General features: G+C 39.5%; 1 protein-coding gene across 7 annotated transcripts in view; it reads left to right on the top strand.

The window, feature by feature from the left end:
- chrm3a (cholinergic receptor, muscarinic 3a) overlaps positions 1-22,209 on the top strand; it is a 78,383-nt gene extending 56,174 nt beyond the window's left edge. For 6 of the 7 annotated variants that reach the window (XM_044215046.1, XM_044215047.1, XM_044215051.1 and 3 more), the window contains one exon: positions 18,398-22,209. In XM_044215046.1, coding sequence (XP_044070981.1) covers positions 18,398-20,372 — 1,975 coding nt within the window. In that variant the 3' untranslated portion in view covers positions 20,373-22,209. Of the gene's footprint in view, positions 1-9,704; positions 9,903-18,397 lie in introns of those variants that run through there. The other variant, XM_044215045.1, reaches the window with a different exon arrangement.

Below are 22,209 nucleotides of genomic sequence, written 5' to 3'. Positions count from 1 at the left end.
GCTGCAGAATGCATGCATACTCCCTCTTATCCACTTAAAATGCCTAAAAGTAGTCCCTTGCATTTTTGAGATTCTACAGATTTGCTCTCTTACAGAAATTAAATTCTGGTCTCTGTGTACACATCTCCACCCACAGGGATTGATGAAACTTAAAAGCCAAAAACTGTACCCTTAATAGCAATGAGTGATCACTCTGTCAATAAAGACTTCTGTCCTTTGCCTATGTCCTGTATCTGCTGCTATAAAGTTAGAATGAATGAATGATCTCTGTTCAGCAAGCCACTACTATCTGAAAGCCTCTTGGTATCACAACATACTGTATACATACAGGTGGCAAATCAGAGCATTAATTCAAATGTGGATCTGGGGTGTGTCAGCAACACCAACAAGTTGACTGAATTTCCAGAATAGCCTCATTCTAACAATTCCCAGAGGGAGAGCTTCTTAAAAAGTATTCATTAAATGTCCACAGCACTGACAGACATAGGGAGTCTGATATGGTATTTTTGGTAAATGTGCATTAACAGGCTCTAAATTTAAATCCACCATGGCACTGGAAATTTTTCATTTCACTGAATCTGAGGCATAATATCAGCTGTGGCCATCTGGCTGATATATATATATATATATATATATATATATATATATATATATATATGCTTAAAGGCAGAATAAGTAGGATTTTCCTAAAAGTACAATGCATGGACTCATACATGCATTAACAGGCTCTAAATTTAAATCCACCATGGCACTGGAAATTTTTCATTTCACTGAATCTGAGGCATAATATCAGCTGTGGCCATCTGGCTGATATATATATATATATATATATATATATATATATATATATATATATATATATATATATATATATGCTTAAAGGCAGAATAAGTAGGATTTTCCTAAAAGTACAATGCATGGACTCATACAAAAATAATCCCTCTCAATCATCATTTATGACCCACTAGAATTGTGTGGCGGTGTCTGTATCTGCAGAGACCCTGCCCTCTGCCTGTATTTTCTTAGTTTCTTCTTAGTTTGCTGTGTTTGGGACATTTCTGGGCATCAATCTTTGGGTAGTGGTGTGTAGCCCCCAGCGCTGTCTGTGAGGTCGGGAGCAGCTTACATCTTTGTTGCTGTCTCCGTCCCTCTCCTCTGTATTCTGTCTGTGTCATGGATGCATCTCCAGCGCTGGCACAGCGCTAAAACTTGATTCTTGCAACCAAAGTTTCTGTTTGGTTCTGTTTACCACCAAAGAGAAAAGTTTCTCAAAGGATGTTAGAAGAGATAAAAGTAGGAACAATGAGACACAGAATAAATTATATGTGTAGGTGACAACACCCGCACTCTGTAAAGGACATTTTTTTAAAAGCTGAGATTTAAAAGATGGCCTAGACCCTCAGTTTTTCTGACTGCAAAAAGTCTCTGACAGTGAAAGTGTGGAAATGTCACTTTAAGGTCAAAGAATGGATTTAGGAACACATTTGCTGCTCAATCATGTAGGAGGTCATAAGGTCAATGATTTCACTTGAGGCTAGACCTCATTCAGGTTTACAAAACTAACTGTAAGATCTTAAAATTAATTCTGAAATTAAGGGGAAGCTGATGCAGGGAAGCTAGTGTTATTCTGTGCAATTGTGCCTCTGGGGCTGACGGAGCTCGTGCTCAGACAGGAGAATAGAGAGCTGCAGTAATCCAAGCATGATGAAATAAAGGCATGGATTACTTTTTCCAGATCAGGAGAGGAGGGTTGGAGTTGTTTTTTGGACTAAGAAAAAAGGACCGTTTATTATGCAATAATTCGATGTGATTGGGAAGTTTGATTCTCATTGTATAACATTGTATGTTTGATTTTAACTATGTTTAAAGGTAGGGTTGCCCTTGATACATAAGGCATGAAAGGTAGAGTCCCATTGTATCACTTAAACAAACAAGTGAGCAGGCAAATATGCATCCATTAATATGACAGATCCCGGATGTGGACAGCCCTGATATTCCTGGTTCAAACACCCTGAAAACCCAGCAATGAAGAGTTCTGTGTTTGCTAACACCTGAATCTTTTGTTGATCTTGGTGTACAGTAATTCAGTCACACACAACAGTGAAACAAGCAATCTAATGCTTATTGAGTTGTTAGGAAACTGAGTTTCAAGTTTCTACAGGAGCTTGAAAAGTGGAAATTGCTCTTCCTCAGAAAACCTTTTTTACCTCCTCTGACTTGAATTTTCTCCAGATGACCAATCCTCCAAAAATGGCACTTTCTACAATGTTTTGTATGAAACAGATGAAAGTATTTGACATCAGGGCTTATTTGGGATTTGTGTTTGCACATCGGGAGGGAGTACAGCACTTCAATGTGACTTTGAGTTGTGAAGTGAATGCTTCTGGCCATTTTGGGACTTGGAAGAAGAATAGATAAAATAAGTCAATGAAGCATTGTGTTAGTTCAGGCAGGACATGTACTGTAAGTCATGTGCAACCCCGGCAGCTGATCATCAGCTGATCCAACAAACAATAATCACGTTCAGTGATTCAAACAAGATGATTGTCAGCTCCTCATTCATCCCTCCAGTTCACATCTTTCAGGTCTTATAGGTAATAGAAAGCATATTTTATTTAATAATTAGTTAACAGTTAATAATTATACCAGAATACTTGGACAAGAGATTTTTCCTCTGCACAAAATAGAAATTTATCAGGAATATTGTGTTCACCTTTGTAGAATTATTGATAACATAGTTGTAGATGTTGTTACCTGCTGATAAGTGTGGAAGTTTTTAAATGCCACAATAATGTTCTGACATCACCTTCTGGAAAATTATTCAAAAGAATCCGACCTTTTGATTTTGATATCAGATTAATGACAGCACAATGCACAGCTGACTGATTTCGTTTTCTGTGCGTTATCAAGTTGATCTTTAATGTAGGCTTTTGTTCAATATTTACAGAGCTCAATGACCTGCATTTTTCACTAAGATAACCCTTTCCCACCACAGTTGAGTCCTTTCATATTAAATGCTAATACACCGCAGGATTGACAACCAGTAAAAAATGTGTTCATCATTTACTCCATGATACTCCATGTTTCCACATGTAGGAAATTAATGTCTGAGAGACTAGAATAGAATACATAGGTGCTACTGTATATACAGCAGCTTCATACCTCGTTCATGGATGACAGCCCAGTGCAATGTTAATTCCCTCATAGTATAGGTTAAGGACACCCTGGGAAGAAATAGAAAGAAAGATAATGGAATATCAGTCGACTCCAGGCCAATGGAGGATGTTCCTTCCTGCTGTGTCTTTCTTAGCTTTAGCTTTCCTCTGTCTAACTGCTTCACATTATGTCATCCTGTCTGTCTACTTCTCTCCCTCTTGAGTCCATTCAAATGCAGGAGATAAAGCCATTAGCCAATGGGAAAAAAATCTGTACAGGGGATGAGATAAAGAAGCCAATTGTATTAGTGGGGCTTTTTTTCTGATTGGTATGATTATAAGGTACTATAAGGCTACAACATGGCTGTAACCTCTGGGTCATAGTCCTCAGGAATGACTGAGACACTTGAGTGGTTATGGTGTTTATCTTCATTCACTAACTTCAGCATTGAGTAATATACTCACTCTCAGCACTGTTTAAATAAGTTTAAGAGCCTCAGAGCCTCCTCGTTTGGTGTTGACATCTAAAAAGAGTTACACACAAGAGCCTCTAGGGTGAGAAAAATGGTCCAGTTGATTAAGAGAGAGGTAGTTCAAAGCAGAAAACCCACATAACTTCATTCTTGGTATTGCAGGAGGCGAGAAGGGATAGATTATTATTTTCTGGCAGTGGATACAAGTGCTTGAACAGGGAAAAAATGTGATATTTTTTGCAGGAGCAATAGACAAATTTTATGGACATTTAAAACCTTCACTGTTGTGTGCTGCTATTTGCAGAGAATCAACACAGTTACTGATGTTTTGCTGCTTTTGGAACATTTTATGATGAGAGTCCAACAGTGAAGTATCAATAAACAGTGTGATTTACACAGCAAGTGCTCTGGCATGAAGTGTTTGGAATTGCAGGTGTAATGTGATTATGACAAATGAAAGTTCTCAAGTTGTAGCTTAGTTTTTGACAAATAGTTGGGGATTACTGATAGTCATAAGAATGATTTGTTATCTTATTACACAATGTGCCTGTGTTATTCTTTATAGTTTAAATGGTATTATACATAAGATGAAAACAATACTAAAAAACTTAAACTGATGACACCTGAAGAAGACAGTCAAGAGCAGTCGGAAATTCATAGTCATTAAAGCCAAAATGTAATTTGGTTGTATGATTCCTTTATAGCCTGAGAATGATTTTTATGGCTGAACCACCCACATAATATTCTCTGAGCCTGTTCTGGTCTGTGTTGTCTCTTGCAGTGAGTGCTCCCACTCATATTAGCCGTGTTGTAAGTGCAATAGGAGTCAAAGAGAGTCTTTTTCCACTCAGCATGGCTCCATACAGTATCAGAGGCTTATGAAGATCTCATCACTCTCCATCCTCATAATGTTCCTGTCAGTGTGCCGGATGGGAACTATTACATGCCACAGATCATCATTCACTAGATGCAGGGCCCCCCATAAATGCTGGCAGTTTTATTATGCAAGATATTAGTCCATTTGTGTATTAGCTTAGTCGTTTGCCTCGTTATGCTAATTTTGGAATGTGTCTCATGTGCTTTGTAGTTAGTTCTATGGATGGCAGAAGACATGATGGGGATTACGCCCATGTAAAGTCCTTGGTTATGAAGGGACTCCTTTTCATGTCTCCCTCCTGTGTTGGATGTTTTCTGACAGGCCAATAACACAAGCCTCTGCGGCAAAAGCCAATTGTCAGTGTGGCTGATCCATCACTCGTCTGTCGCCATTAGCATTCAAGGTTCATTAGCCAGCAAACACCCAATATAAAATCTAATTGTAGGCTATAAATTATTTTGAGCTCCAACCACTGGCACCCATTGAACATGTTTCAGAATTAGGATCTTAAGGTGCCTCTATTTTCAATATGTGGACTGCACATTTTGTTTCATCTAATGTGTAACATCAACCTGCCCAGAGACTACAGATTAGAATAAACGTCTTAAGAGTGCACTTTCCCAAATGGTGCATTCAGATTGAACGTGAAGCGAATCTTTGCCCTGGTGGACTGTTTGCACAAGCTGTGTTTATCCAGCCCAAGCAGCCAATGTGTGTGCTTGTGTGACAGCTCAGACTGTGACTGCTGTCAAAACTTACCAAGAACTCCAGTTCTTCCTGTTATTGTCCTCCAGACCCTTACTTTCCCTCTTCTCTGTATGTTCATGAATTGGCACCCTAAATGCAAAGTTTGAAAAATTTTCAACTCACATGCATACTTCTATAGCTCAGTTCCTGCCGCCTGGAGCGAATTTGCATCTGTTTGTGTCCACTCACATCTTAGGATTATTATATATATTATTTTATATACATATACACACTTACACTGACGGTCTCTGTTTTCATCTCCCCTACATTCGTCATCATTTTTGTTGAGTATCCAACTTAAAAAAAAACTCTTGCCAACCACAACTTATATATGAAGTATATCATTCCATATAATCACTACCCAATCCAATTTAGTTTTGAACTCAATTAATTACATATAACACAGTTATGCTGAAAGGTCAGAGATGCAGCAATTAATAATACACTGGAGGTAAACACAAATAAAGTAATCCAGCGGGCCAAATAGTTTGCATAAGATATTGTGTTGGCAAGGGCATTAAATATTGATAAAAAGAAAGTGAGATACAATCAATTCAGGTAAACTCAGCTTTGCAGCTCTGCAAGTACACAACAACGTTGTCCAATGAAATCTACAATATTATGTTGCTGTGCACTATTGGGACAGCTCTGTATTCTGTGACATGAGCATAATGGAGATTGAACATGAGAAAAAAACACTCAAGAAGCATCATGTGTGAGATTGTGTGTGTGTGTGTGTTTCCATATCCCTGCGAGTGTTCATGTTTGTAATACAGTTAGCGCTTTGTTAACTGTCTATGTAAGCCTGTCTAGATCCGCCAGGAGAAGTGTTTGGACTGTTATTATAACCAGTTCTGTCATTACTACACTCTCTTTGTGGCAATATGGTACTTGGATCATTTTCAATACTTCCTTGTAATCACCTTGTTGACTCACTGCCCTCTCTAGTGTTTGAGCTTAGGCAACTGATTTTGTGTGTGTTTGCACGCCTGGAAGTGTGTTTGTGAAAAGAGTGTGTAGAGTTTGTACTGCATGTGTGTGTTTGTGCGTGTCAGCCTTATGTAAGCATAGCTCCAAAGAAGAGTGCACATGCATGTATACTGTGTGGTATAGAAGCACACAGTACAGTGGTAGACATGGTCTCCATCACCTGACAGCCCTCTGTCCTGAGAGGAGAAGTCTGTTTTGTTCCTCCTCTCTCACATAACTTACACTCCCCAAGCAGGAAGTGTCTCCTTGCACATTCTTACCCCCTCTACAGTTTCCTTTCTTACCCCCTCACTCTCCTGAACCCCCTGCGTAAACCCTGCATCTCTGCCTTCAGCATTTAAAGACCCCTTGTCTCCATGTTTACATAGGAGTGAGTGTGTGTTTTTTCTCCCTCTCTGTCTCATTCGAGTGCCTGTTCCTTTTAAGGATTAATCGCAATAGCCTATCACTTACATGTGTATAGCATCTGTGTAGGGCTGTATTGAAGTGCAGCCATGAGAAGTGAGGTAAAGGGTCAGGCCTGGAATTAGCCTCACGCGAAACAACATTGTTTCTCAAAGCGTTGTATTTCATAGTTTGGATTGTGGGAATTGTTAGGAACGAGCTGTCACTGTGGCAAATTTAATGTACAAGCTTTTTTTTCTCTCCCATGTTTCACTAAGACATCCACCACAAAGCTCAGCCTAATTTCAATGGCAGCAACTTAGCTTTTGTTTTAAAACACACATAAGGTATGCATTGGACCTCATCCAGGTTTAGATTTATTGTGAGAATGAAAGAAAGGTTAACTTTCAACGGTCTCCTGTGCAGTCATCCTCAAGTGGCTGCAGCCTTTTGGTTTGACATATTCCTGAGCCATTCTTCCACTGTCTCTATTTTGCCTCTCTATTTTTCTTCCTGTCTCTTGCTTTCACATACACACATACTACACAGGCATGTCTAAGTGTCTAAGAGTGCCATGTCTAAAGAGTTCCAGCAGCTTGTTACTGAGGCTGTCAAAAAGCACGTAGACCCACCGCAGAGGTGAGGATGTGTGTGAAATCCCATGAGCCTCTAGCACTGGTCTAAAGCATAACAACATCCTACTTCACTTTCCATGTGTAGATTTTTCTCCTCACACCTAGCTACCATAATGCAACAACTGAAGCCTATAACAAGAAAAAATACTTTCATAATGTATATAACTGTATAGCTTTAGCTTAATACATTTTAGGGGCATTTTAAGGATGCTGAGATTAGTTTTTATTTAATCAACATAGCAATGCAATATAAAAAATATTCAGTGCCACCATTTTATAAAGCAACAAATCCTCCAATTTAAATGACAAAATGCAGTGTCCCTCCAAAAAGACACATTATTTTTTGATCTGATGCCCCAAGTGGCAGGATGTCCGTTTTTACAGCTTTTAATTTTCTGATGCAGCTGTGGTTAAAATTAGGTTAGGTTTAGGCACAAAAATGACTTGTTAGGGGTAAGGGGAAGATCATAGTTTGGGTGAAAATGTACTTCTTTGTTAAGGTTAGGCAACAATCGTAGTCATGGGAAAATGGGAAACAAACAGTAGTCTCTTTTATCAAAGTCCAACATTTTATTGACCCATCCAACCACACCAACCTCTTCTCTCTGCGTACTTTGTGGCTCTGTAACAACATCACACTATTTCCTCCTTTGCTCTAGACGTACAGGAGTCATAATTCCTACGGCCGCTAGAGGGTTTTGTCACTTGAACCTTTCGTTTTTCGAGGATTTGCTAAAATAAATGATGCTGCCGTTTTCTTGGGAGAAAAGTCTGTTTTAAAGATACTTTTAAACTGAACATAATGAAAAAATGTCGATATTTTTTATTCGTTTTTCCAACAAGCTTGGAAGCCCCTCTTGGCAGTTAAAGCATGATACAGGTATTTTTGGTTACTTCTGGCAACTAAAAAGCATTTGGTTAATGCTTTGGAGAGATCATGGTCTTTGTTAAATATTTAAAAACTCAAAACTGACCTGAAGCATGAGACAGGACATGAACCCTGGTCTCCTGTGTCAAAGTCAAGCACTTTGTACAACCATCCATCTACCTCAACCTCCTCAGTGTGCCTTTGCTGCACTGTAAGAATGTTAAACTACTTCCTGTATTGGACCTAAATGTTCCACTGAATATAAATCATGATTGCAAATTAGTTGCATATGAACATTGGAGACAGAGTTGCTAAATATAATGCCGCAGAGGAACAAAATGTAACTGAAAAACAAAAGACAGAGAAGAAGAGAGGTATCCTACATAGCTAACATTTTGCACCTTGTAATTAGTTGCACTATCCCTCTGCCTGCTCTTGATACAACAGATCTTTCCAAGTATTGACTTTTGGCTGGATTCGATGCACAGCCATCCTTGGCACCCTGCATAAGCTCTCACACTGATTATTATTTCACTTCCTTGTATTGTTATTTTATCAGACCAAGCTCCTGTCAAACTGCCGTCTGTTTATGGCCAGTGGTGCCAGTGTAAGCAGGATTCAGACACTCTGCTGCAGTAATCTGGATTGCAGCAAAAAAGACACCTCAATAAAAACAGATCTCCTGGCTGCCTACGGTCATAAAGGAGAATAAACAAGGTTAGGCAGAATAATTATGCTGAGCTGCTTCCTGGTATTAAGGGACTTACTGGACTTCTTCCATTGTACAGACACAAGTCTTGTTTTTCTGGATCTCCAGGCAGAAGAGTTTACACTGGTCACATTTACATTTTCCACCTGAAGTGCAAGATTTGCACTGGATGACTAATTGATATTGAAATTTCTGCTAATTTACACACATGCCTAAAACAATCATTTATTGAATGAAAACATGTATGGCTTCTTGCTGGATTATTCTTTCTCTCCTAGATAATGTGAACACACACACACACACACATACATATATATATATAAAACAAATAATTAAAAACTAGACTCAACAGTGCTTTGTTCAACTAGGACTAGGATCTACTCAGATAAGATGTGCTTTTCTGTTACAGTCTTGTTTTTTTAGCTACATTTGCAGCGTGGTTCTGTTGGTCTGCCAATCCACCACTTTGATCCAGACTGAAATATCTCAACAGCTATTAGATGAATTGCCATGAAATTTTATACAGACATTCTTGGCCCCAAGACTATGTATCTTAAGACCCTTTCACACTTACCTCGTTTTGTTCAGACTTTTGGACTTCAGTTTGATCTGAACCAAAATTACAGGTGTGAAACCTCCCCTGGACCATGGCTCAGACCAAACAGCCGAACCTTGGTCCGACGAAAACAGGTGATCAAATTGAACCATGGTTTGGTTCCTTTCAAGAGTGAAAATTATTATTTTTTTGGAAGTTTCAGACTTTCGGACCAGTTGCCACAAGTTCTGGCAGGCTATCGTGAAAACCAGAACAAACAAAAAAAAAAAATTCTCATGACAAGGACGTTTATTTGGCAAATTTTAACTAGAAGTTGGTGTTGCTTATTATAGCGGCAACAAAATTAATCTGTTCATTCATTTTTCTCCTTTCACTCAAACTGCTATAGAAGGCTACCTGCCGATTTGACATCATGGCGACATCAGATGCACGCCCATCTACAAACCAGTCAATTCCAAATACAGTATAGGGAGACACAGCTCATGTAGGTGATGACGACAGGACGTAGGTACAGTATGTCATGTATAGTTCTTTAATTGCATAATTGCATAATTGCAATGTGAAACCAAACTAACCGGATCAAATGTATACAATGTAAAAATGCAAACCTCGGTTCGAACTTTCAGGTGTGAAAAGGCCCTTAATCACTTTGATGATCTCCTGACTTTTTCTCTAGCGCTGCCTTGAGGTTCACATTTTTGGTTTTGAGTGAAATGTCTCAACAGTTTGTTGGTACAGATATTCATGTCCCCCTCAGGATGAATTGTAGAAACTTTGGTGACCCCTGACTTCTCATATCACACCATCATCAGGTCAACATTTTAATTTGCCCAGTTCTTAGGTTTATGACTAAATACCTGCAAAACTAGTAACATTCCCGTCAGACTCAGCTGTACATTGTGTCTAATGCAAATGTAAGCATGCAAACAAACTAAACTAAGATGGTGACAATAGTAAACATTATACCTGCTAAACCTTGGAAGTAGTGTGAAATTTGATCAGGGCTCATAAATACTACCGTAACCAGTAGTTATTACCAAGCTGTTGCGCTGCATACATGCATATATGCTTTATACACTCTCTTCTATTTCTTTATTTCATATAGAGATTTCCTGATTTGAATAGTTTCCACCATGGAGAGGTTCTTGTCATCTAGTGCAATAAACTCACCATTATTTTTCTGGCTTTTTAATTTACCTTATCTCCTCAGCACATCCTCTAATGTTTGCTACTTGGTTGCAGAGAACCTCTCACGCACTGTTTGTAATAAGGGATGAATGGTTGGTTGCTTTTGAGTGGGACATTTCTTGTTAGTCGGACTTAAAAAATATAAAAGGTGGGCCTTTCAGATGTCTCCCATAAATTACAGAGACATATGTGAAGTTGAATGTATCCTTATCTGACTCTTGGCTCCTGGGAAAAGGCACACAGTAATTGCAAAGTATCTGACACGTTCTTGGTAAATAATGCAAATACTTAATATTAATACCACATGGACTTTATTTATACTAAAACCCAAATTTAAACTGGTATGCTTTAGAGACAGCTGTAGGGATCAACATAATGAAATTCAAGCACGATGTTAGCATATGGAGATGTTCCCCAGTCTAAATGCCATATTAGTGTTGGGAACAAACCAAATGTGTTAAGACAAACGTTTTTGCTCCATAACTTTTCCAGTATCATTGGACATATGCATGTAATCAAGGACACAGGGTGATGCTTCACAGGCTTTTGTTACTTAACTTAGAAGAAGTTGGGGTTTATTTTTTTGTTCCCTGCACAGCCTGTCACACATACCACACTTCCTTCAGGAAGATTTTGATTAATTTGATGGTGACACTTTATTTAAATAGTCCATTCGTGATATAAACTTACTTTCAAGTGATCATAATTTATAAATAAAAAGCCACTTTGTTTCAGGTGATAAAATGAAAAGGAGTCTATGGATATTCAATATTAGTTGTAAAGTTGCCTAAAACCCTTTTCTTTAGTATCACTCCTTTAGCAGCTATTGAATCAGAAATACAACAGAAGAGCAACTCAACTGGGCTATCTGTTTACAGTGCAGCCAAACAAACTCACATTGTTTTAATAAAGAAGTCAGCAAATAATTAGTCTTTTCCTATCATACCATGAGCAGCTGCGGTCTGATTTCATACTGCACACAGCAGAGTAGTTTTCCACTCAACAGCTAGGAGCAGTAAGGAGTTGGTTACCTTGCTGAGGAGTTAGAGCTAGAGTTAGGTCTGCATCCTGGCGCCTGCAACTCTTCATCTAACTCACTGTGGCAATATTTAGAACTGATCCACTGGCAAAAAATGCTGAAAATTACCATGTCTTGCTTGGTCAGCAAATATATTGCGTTTCCTGTGACTGCTCACAATAAAAATAAAAACACACGTATTTCGTCAGTTGAACGCGTTTAATGTTAAGCAGCAACAGAAGGAAATATTCGGTTTGCATTAGCAGTAACTTAATAGAGCTCTGATACAGCTGTAGGAGAGTGAACAGTAAACAGTGTCGCTGATATCAGTGACTCTGTATTACATACATGCATCGATTCCTGTGAACCCCTCTTGCATGTGAAGACAATTTTAATCCAGGGTGGGAATGGCGGACTCCACCACTGACAATGAAAACCACAGTGAGTTAATTACTAAATGTAAATACATTGAATGGCTATTACAGAAAAAAGCAGACCATAAATATTATCAAAAATGGGGTTTTAATGTTTTACAGCTACCCTCTAACAGGTTAAAACATTTCTTTCTTCACTGAATTCCTGTCAGAGGTTGGTGGCAGAGATGCACAGATTGAAAGCACTTAAAGTAAGCTGAATGGCTTCTAAATATCTGTACCTCATGGCAGGTAGAGCTGCAGTAGCTGGCTCTACCTCCTCCTCCACAGCTTCTCCTCTAACTGCTTTTGAAGTTTATGGATTGTGGTCTCCTTCCACCATCAGACATCGCCCTCATTTTGATGGCATCATTCTTGTCATCTTTGTGTGTTGAAGCGAATACTTGACCAGCAAGTCATCTTTTGCTTTGTCATATTTCTCACTGACACAGACCATGATGGTGGACATCCTTTGTGAGCTGTGTCATCATCTGCAGGTTTCATAGCCTTTGTTTGGAGGAGGTGCTGTAAAGGTTTCATGTAATAACATGCTCACTTAAGATTTGCCTGACTGAAAATCTGTGAACTTTAAGAGTCGACTTAGAGCATCGCTCATGGACTCTTTCAAGTCCATCTCATGCTAAGAAAGCACTAAATGCTTGTTCTTGTCAGCAGTGAGTACCTGACAGATGGCCTGTTTCACAACCCTTGCCACCATCTTCTGGCAGCAGCCCCATCATCACCAGCTTGTGATAGCTTTAGTTCATACCGTGCAACTACAAAGTCCCTTGTTGTTTTATGAAGGACAAGGCCAGCATTACTTAATAACATACTAGCTCTTTCCAACCTCTCTCTGATGAAATTGTTAGAAAAAATAATGAAATGGATCACAATAATTATTTTTATATTTTATATATCTATTATATCCGTCTTTTATATCTTTATATCTAGGTTCAAATATAATTCATTATCATTGTAAACAGCATTATCAACCATCTGAAGTTCTTCTAATATAAACAACTGGTTCAGAGCAAACACTTCCCTGTATGGATGTTTGAAGACATTTATGAGTGTACAAAATGCATTGTCAGAGTGGCTCTGATGTTTCACTGGACCACATGTCAGAGGTGGTGAGGGAAGAGCAATAGACTGCACATGCTCTGCTATCTTCCTGTGCTCTGTGTACAGCGGGAGGATGTATGAGGTATGAAAAAAAACTTTCAAGCAGGGAGCTTACACAAGAGTTAAGGACTATAGTATGCTTCTTGAAGTGCTCATTTTTAACTGTACTGAATAGTAGCATATCCATGCAGAAGTGAACAAATTCCAACGTTATGTGGTTGCTCTTTGGGGTATCAACAGTCAGAGCCTTTTTTGTGGTCCATATGACACATGTTGTATGTGCTATCCAGGAATATCTATTATTCTATTGGTACAGAATCCTGATCCTGATCAATGTAATTAATAGGTGTTATTAGTTTGGTGTTATTATTATTATTATTTTGCCTTTATTCCATAATTACCATGCATGTTCAGTGGGTGAGTGCTTCAAATATTGATATATATTTGCAGTGTTACCCATCTTCTCTTCTCTACATCCTGCTCTGGTAGTCTCTGTATGTACATCTGTGTTTGTGTCTGGATTAAGGGAGATTTGGTCTCTGCTTAGGGTCAAATTGTGTAAAAATTTTAGTTTTATGCCTCCCAAGTTATTAGCTGTTGTGGCATCACGTCCTTTTACTAATTTAAGAATGGTCAATATCAAATAGATTATAGATTCTGTATATGGACCCTTTAATTCACAGGGCAGACCATACAGTGTTTGTATTATTCTAGAGATGACTGTATCTTCCTTTCTATTTTTAACAAGTGCCACTGCAGTTGTAGCTTACGTCTATCTGTCTATCTATTGGTGTAGTATTTGCAAATGTAAGATAAAACTTCTGGGTCAGAGTTGGTCTACTCCAGGTTTTGCTTATCAGTAAGGCTGCTTTGCTCAATAGACAGAAATCAATAACTCCACAGAGCAGTCAGTGTTGTGGCACTATTTGTCAGATCACATTTCACCCTGAAACAAGCACCCTCACCACCTTTTATCACTCAGTATGAACTGGATTAGGCATGGTATATCTTTGATTGTTATCCCTTATTGTGCAACACCACATCATCCAGCTTTGAGGGATAGCAGAGACTTTATTGAGATGAACTAGTGGATTGTTTTCTAAATTAGATTAAATCATAGACATTGTTAAGACGGTGTAGTCCCTCATTCGTCCAGGAGTGTTCTATCGTAGAAAAGGTTTCAGTCGTAGTCATCTGGACACTGTTTTCAGAATCGTTTCGGCTCCCATCCGGAAGTCATTCTCAATTGACTTGTCTTGATTCTGAAAACAGTGTCCAGATGACTACGACTGAAACCTTTTCTACCATAGGCATTGTTGCTTTTAATACATGGACAGTGATCACAGTATGAAGTCCTGACTCTCTCTTACACTTGTCTGTTCTCTTGCCACAAGGCAGCAATCTGCATACTGTATGACAATGCAGCACTGCCCAGCCAATGATGGTAATCACAAAGCCATTGCTTGCATCTGCTGGATCGACTAAATATGTATGCATTGAGTCTGTAGTTGCTCTCTTGGAATTGCCCATGCCTGACAACTCTAGCTCTCCAATTGTTGATTTGTTTCTCTCAGTAACAGTAACCTATATAGAGTGTTTTTTTGTTTTGAGTTTATGCTTGAGTCTAATTCTGCCTTGTTTGGCAGTAGCCTTTTATGTGTTCAAGCTGCTTATGCCTGAGCTGTTTTTACAATTATGCCTTATTATGGTAAACTGCTAAAACCTATGTCTGCCTCAAGATGTTTGTCTGCACTGGGATAGCACAAAAGTGCACATTACATATAGTTCGACATGAGCAAAGGGAGACCAAATTGTAAAGTTTCAGACAAGGCAGCATGCTGACAATATTTTTTATTTTATTTTACATAGAAAGTGTTGATTAAACCTCCTTGACTGTATACCTATGTAAATAATAGGAAAAATAACATTTGTAGAGTAGCATCCCTTTAACTGAAAGTATGTTGTGGCACTCAAGGGGAAGCCAACGTGACCAAGATTCAAATTATAGCAGCTTTAACCTTTATTAAAAAGTACTTGTCAACATGACTCATCCTTGCTGGACATCATCTGCCCGTATCACTGTTCTGCTAGATTAGTTGCTGAAAATAGAAACCTGAAATGGCTGTGTATTAGTCACCCAATCATTTAGATGGATCCTTGGACCCAACTTGGATTGCACTGTCCAACCTTGCTGGGACAAATGCCTCAAAATGTCAGGGAACACGTTGTGTTGCAACACAGTAAATGAGTATTGATCTCCCTGTGTACCTGAAACCATCACACCTACGTGCTTGGGAGTCAAACTTAAGATATAGGGCTTAACGTAGGCTTGCAGAGAGAGATAGACACTATAATGGCTTCACTGTAATAGCAGCTGGTTGTCAAAGGTCTAGCTAGCCCACCCATGTTGGAAAAGGATGCTGTCATCTGCCGCATACAGTTTTCATCTGAAAAGGCTTGATCAGTTCAATTTTAGGGGAAAACAAACCACTCTCCCTCTGTTGTGCAGCCAGTTTCTGCTCCCAGGGGACTACAGATATAAATTTATTGTAGTTAACCACTGAAATCCATGGCAACAGCAAGGCTTAATTGTTACATGTTGTGGTAGACGTCAATATAGTGCATGAAAGCATGGAGTAAAGATGAATAAACAGTAAACTTATATAGACACACACACTGTATATACTGTATACTTTACAGCATACAAAACTAGACAAGCATCATTGTAACTGAAATTATTTTGTCATTGTGTTGTCAGTGTGCTGTACACTGTAAATGCTTGCATCTGAGGGACTTCTTGACCCACCTATGCCTACACTGAATTATCTTGTGACCTGTGAAGAAAGTACAGGGAGTCTGACATTTGGCCTTTTCCCATAGGATCCAGTCTTTCTTCCCCTGTTTTGCAAGCCTTATATGACTCTATTCCCCAGGCAGAACAGCACTTCACTGTGCTACTTTTTTAAATTTGTTTTTCTAATTTCATTTTTCCATCCTCTGTGTTTACGGCAAGTCAAGGTAGCAGATTAAAGACTGATTTCCCTACTGTTAAAGCCCTTATCTTCACACAGACACATTTTGCCCCTGTAAGCCAATTAAAAGATGTTTAACACTCATTAGCAACACATTACTGTCTGACATGCTCAGTAGAATATGCTTTGTGAAAAGTTAAAAGTAGACTTTGTTTTCTTAAAAGGCTTTTAAGTTTGCTGTCAATCATAAATATTGCAGTTCTTTACATTTGTCCTGGCAGGCATTGTTGTTTTATACTCAATTTGGAGTTGTTTAATTTGTCTTTTGTATTCATCTACATCTGGTTTTGTTTTGTACATACTGAACTTTGATACAATTCTAGGTTTATTGTTTTTTTCATATATGTGTGTGCATGCATATAGTACTGTATGTTTCTATGCAGATGTGATGTACAGTACACAATGCATGTATGTTACTGCGCATGCTCATTAAACATAAAGAGTATATGTGTGAAATGTGAGAGCATACTCAGTGTATGTGCATGGATGCAGTGATACGTGTCCGCAGTGGGGATAGATGAGAGCCTCCTGATAATAGTAGTAGCGGGGGGGATGTAATTAACTAAGCTATACCCATCAAAACGTAATTGAGATAATATGCATAATATTTCAATAAAAAATGCAGATACATATCACATACTAATGGCAGATACTAACTGCTCATCAGAGAAACTAACCATTCACACACACACCAAAAGCAAAGGGAGCCCAGGAGAAATTCGGGGTTCACTGTCACACGTGGGCTGGGGAAAACCAGGATTGAACTGCCAACCTTCCAATTGGTGGACGACCCGCTCTACCACCATACCACAGCCACCCTAGTACAAAATGTTCACTTAAAGCGCACTTTTTTTTGACAGAAAACTTTCTACGTTCCTCACTTTACTATATTTGTTGTCAAGCATCTCTTTTTTGTTTTCAACACAAACATGCACACATCTGAGTGCAAAACACCACGGTAATTATAAATTATTGCACAGCAAAACCTGAATTCGATAGGACATTCTGGTTTTCCAAAATTGCAGTTCCTCATCTTATTATCCAATTATCAAGGACTGCTTTAAAAAAAAATAGCAGGATCTTCTGTTTATTGTTTGCATTTTCATCATGAAATGATCCCCAATCAAACAACAAACAACACTTCATACTCTCCATGCTGCTATTAGCTCTTGCAGTGCTATTTTCTCTCCATTTCACCATTAGGTTTTGTCTAAGCAAAGCTTTCTGCCCAGAATCTGTCTTCAACCTTATTTTTCTTAGAGTGCTCCTGGAACACTAGATCAAATCTGGTGACAAATTAACCAGCAACAGGAATTTGCATCATCAAACTGAAACCAAAAACCTCTGTATTCAAACAGGAAGAAATGCCACAATACCTTCCAAGGTCTTAGAGTGCTTCCTCAAATAATTTATCTCTTCTTTGTCCTCCATTCTTCGTGCTTTCTGCAAGCTTAGAATGATGTCTACATATTGTCTTTGACTTGGTATGAACAGGTACCTGCTGTTTTCTGTTCATATTTTAGAAAAATCAGTCAGAGTTTGAGCGGTATAACCAAAAAACATAACACTAGAAAACAATTTCACTCTGTATGTGTTTGACTGACACACTGACAGACAGACTGACACCAGAGCTGACACCAGACATCACAGTTAAATTTTGAATAAAGATCGTCTGCGTGCTACCTCCACCCCTACCTCTGACAGGAGAAAACACCCCTGTCCAAGGCCTAATGTTATACAATATGTCATTTTTACAGACTAGGCAACAATATGTGAAAATACATTACCTGTGTGTAAGTGAAATGTCTTTGCAATTTGCTGGGTGTCATAAGAAACTGGTGTTGATTGCAGTTATTCTCTGTCAAGTGTTGGCTGTCCAGCCTTGTTGATTCAGATGTCAAGTTATAATTGCTTGCTAATATATTGCTTGCACTGCATTTACAGTGTGCATACATATCGTCTAAAATGAAGTTATGAGTGATTGTTTAACAGGATAGACAAATTAGACCCAAACATCTTTGCCTTTTCAGACAACCAGCTTGGTAGAATAGGTTTCTAGCATCATCTACTGGATATGAATAGGAATGACAACTACTCATGTGTCCTTTCATTCTCTGTCACTCTATCCTTTCCCCCCTTTCTACTTATCCTTTTGTGCCAAGTCCCTCTTCCCTCCCGTTCTCTGTCCTTTCCTACTTCCCTTTTCTGTCTTTTTTGTCTCTCTCTTTAGAATATGCCAGGACATAACAATGAGCTCAAACAGCACAGACCCTGGTCTCTTCCTGACTGCCAACACCTCACCCCCAGCAGCCGGAGCCTACTCACAATCCAATGCTCTCCACCAAGGAGGAACTGGAGGAGCCCCCTGGTTGGTTTTTCATGTGAATACCCTGGATGATAATTCCTCTTCCACCAGCAAACTCTTAAACCTCACCTCAGAATCCCAAAATGGGAACGGAACTGCAGCCCTTGATCCCTTGCGTGGCCACCCTGTGTGGCAGGTTGTTCTCATTGTCTTGCTGACAGGCATGCTGTCACTGGTCACCATCATAGGCAACATCCTGGTAGTGGTATCCTTCAAGGTTAATCGCCAGCTAAAGACGGTCAATAACTACTTCCTGCTGAGCTTGGCTGTGGCTGACCTCATCATAGGGGTAATCTCCATGAACCTTTACACAGCTTATATTGTGATGGGCTACTGGGCCATGGGCAACTGGGCCTGCGACCTGTGGCTGGCTATAGATTATGTGGCCAGCAATGCATCAGTTATGAACCTACTGGTCATAAGCTTTGACCGCTACTTTTCAATCACCAGGCCTTTGACCTACCGGGCCAAACGGACCACAAAGCGAGCTGGGATCATGATCGCCCTAGCCTGGTTTGTTTCTCTTGTTCTGTGGGCCCCAGCCATCCTACTATGGCAGTATTTTGAGGGTAAAAGGACAGTACCCGCAGAACAATGCTACATTCAGTTCCTCTCACAGCCCACTATAACCTTCTGTACAGCCATAGCGGCTTTCTACCTGCCTGTGACGATAATGAGTGTGCTCTACTGGCGCATTTACAAGGAGACCCAAAACCGTTCAAAAGAGTTAGCTGGGTTGCAGGGTTCGGGGGGTCGTGGTGGGATGGGAGGAAGAAGTGGGAATGGTGCGGGTGAGACAGCCCGTTTTGTCCATCAGACAGGAAGTTCTAGAAGTTGCAGCAGCTACGAGCTGACCAGGTTGTCCCAGAGAAAGAGCAGATGTCGGGAGCTGGTTGGCCGCTTCCACTGCTGGCCTGGGGTTCATTCTTGGAGACCTGGTAGTACCCGGCAGGGGGAAGGTGATCCAGACCAAAGCAGCAGCGACAGCTGGAACAACAATGATGCTGCAGTCTCTTTGGACCACTCTGGGTCTTCAGAGGATGAGGACTGTGGGGGCAGAGAGATGATTTCCCAGAGTCATGCTATTTTCTCCATTGTTCTCAGCCTGCCTGGTATAAAGGCTGCTGTCAACTCCCAAATCACCTCATGTGAGGATTTGGATGCAGCCTCAGAGGAGGATCCCCTCAGGGGAGCAGAGTGTAACCGAGACAGCCTCTCAACAGTCACCACCAACACCACTGCTGCCACTACTCCTGATGGAGCAAACAGTTCAGAAAATAGCTACCACCAACGCTTCTGCTCACGCAAGATTCAATCAATGCCTACCATCCAGGCTACCTCTAACCAAGGCTCTCTGGATGGTCCCCCAACAGCAACTACCACTGCCATCGACAATACTACCAGCACCGCCACTAAATCCCCCTCTGTCCCAATGTCCTTCAAAGAGGCAGCTATGGCAAAGCGTTTTGCATCCCGAGCTCGGACTCAGATCACTAAGAGGAAGCGCATGTCCTTAGTGAAGGAGAAGAAGGCAGCTCAAACTCTCAGTGCCATACTCTTTGCTTTCATCATCACATGGACACCTTACAACATCATGGTGCTGATCAATGCCTTCTGTAAATCTTGTATCCCGGAGACCCTGTGGGCAGTAGGGTATTGGCTGTGCTACGTCAACAGCACAGTCAACCCCATGTGCTATGCCCTGTGCAACAAGACTTTCCGCACAACCTTTAAGATGATACTGCTGTGCCACTGGGACCAGAAAAAAAGAAGGAAGCAGCAGTTCCAGCAGAGGCAGTCAGTGGTCTTCCACAGGAGGATTCCCAGGGAGTCCACGTAAACGACAGGAAGTTTGGATGGTTGATAACAGGGAATTGAAAGATTTAACATAGGACAAGGAATAGGAAGAAGCATCCATGTAGTTGTTTCTGTGGAGTTTCTTTGCTTAGAGATCCTTAATGTGTTTCTCTACTGGTATGTAAAGCATATCAATCCTATGTGGTGGTCTTGAGGTATGTGATTGTGTCGGTGCACCCATTTAGCAAAGCTGTGTGTTATGCATAAAGGATTGTATAAGGTGAGGTCCAGAGAAAAACTGTTTACCATTTCATGCTAGTACAGCTGAGAGAAAATGAGCTGAGCGGAAAATAATAGAAAAGGGCTTTAAAATGCATTGCAGGTGAATTATTGAAGTGCAATTGACACAGGGGGAAAGGATATCTTTGTCATGGGTTTGGGGATTCACTTTTCTTATAATTTCTCTCTGTGGGTAGCTGGATCTGTAACGTGCAGAGTGGTTTTGCATTTCAAACAAAACTATGTATCTGTAATACGTCACTGAAAGTCAAGACAAAAACTATTTTGTGTTAAGAGGCTTCTATATTGTACTGATCTGACCTGCTATCCTCTTGACTGGCATGTGTTTTTATCAGATCTTCTGTACATTGCCTTTCTACATGGATATAGCTTTCCTGTCTCTGATGGAATATAAAAAGTTCTTCAGTTGTGTCCTTACTTTCAGTCAACAGAGATCTGTTATTTTTGTGACATTCATCTTTGTTTTTCTAGATATTCCTGAGATTTTGAGCCAGTCTGAAAATTCTTCTTCTGATGAACTGAGTTGTGAATATTCTGTGTGGCACCACAGTCAGTGAACTGCTGTTGTGTTCAATGTGATTGTTGTGGTTTTTATAGTGGAGACAATAAGTACATTGGTTGTGTTTTATGTACTTGCAGTTCTCTGTCAAGAGTAATGATTATACAATGATGATATTCTGTTTGTGTACATTTGGATATTTCTGACTTGATACACAATGACTGATTGCACACACAAAGATGTCCATTTATAAAGATGTGTGTTTTGATTTTACACTATCTTTTACATTTCTACAAAATGATACATCTAAGGAACTCTTTGTAAAAGGCCACTCATCTTTGATAAAGTAGAGCAATGGCAGCCTCTAGTGGCCTGAGAAAGACCTGTCGTCCACTCTGTATCTCTGAAAGTCCAACCTCTACAGTGTAGTATCAAAATCTCATTCTGCCAATATGAAGACAAAAAATGGCCACCATTGAAAGTACAATATTTTAACATTCTGTCATAACCAGAATTGTTTATTTTCATATTATTTATGGGTGACATTTTTCTTCAAAATTATTAAAAACGCTTATGGCATTTGATTTATAAATAGAATCGATAGCTGTCTTGGTCTACAGTACATCAGGTTTTTCTATACAGAAAGTCAGCATAAAGATGCCAACCAAGAATTTATTATAATTTTTTATTTGTAATGCACATTATGTTATTCTTATCTTAAGTAGTTGGTTTTTACATTGTTGCTGCACCAAAATCTTGAATATTGTGCAAAAGGTATTGAAGGCAAAGAATAAACTGTATTATGACAACTGGCATACTGAAGAATGAGTAGATTGGATTATGTTGGATGCAAAAGAGATGTTAAAAAATATCCCATGCCTGTCATCAGTGGATATTTTGTCTGCTTTCAACAGAATGTGCCCCAGTGTCATAATACATTCTTCATCAAAATATTAGATTTTTGTACTTAAATATTGGGAATGTAAACTACTAAAATGGTAAACACAAACATTTTGTTACATTTCGCCAATCATACTCATATTTTAAGTCAATAAACAAACAAAAAACTTTTTGACAGAAA

This window comes from Siniperca chuatsi, linkage group LG11 (assembly GCF_020085105.1).
Source record: "Siniperca chuatsi isolate FFG_IHB_CAS linkage group LG11, ASM2008510v1, whole genome shotgun sequence".
Taxonomy (NCBI): Eukaryota; Metazoa; Chordata; class Actinopteri; order Centrarchiformes; family Sinipercidae; genus Siniperca; species Siniperca chuatsi.
The sequence above is the reverse complement of the archived record's forward strand: the minus strand, read 5'-3'. Positions and strand labels throughout refer to the sequence as shown.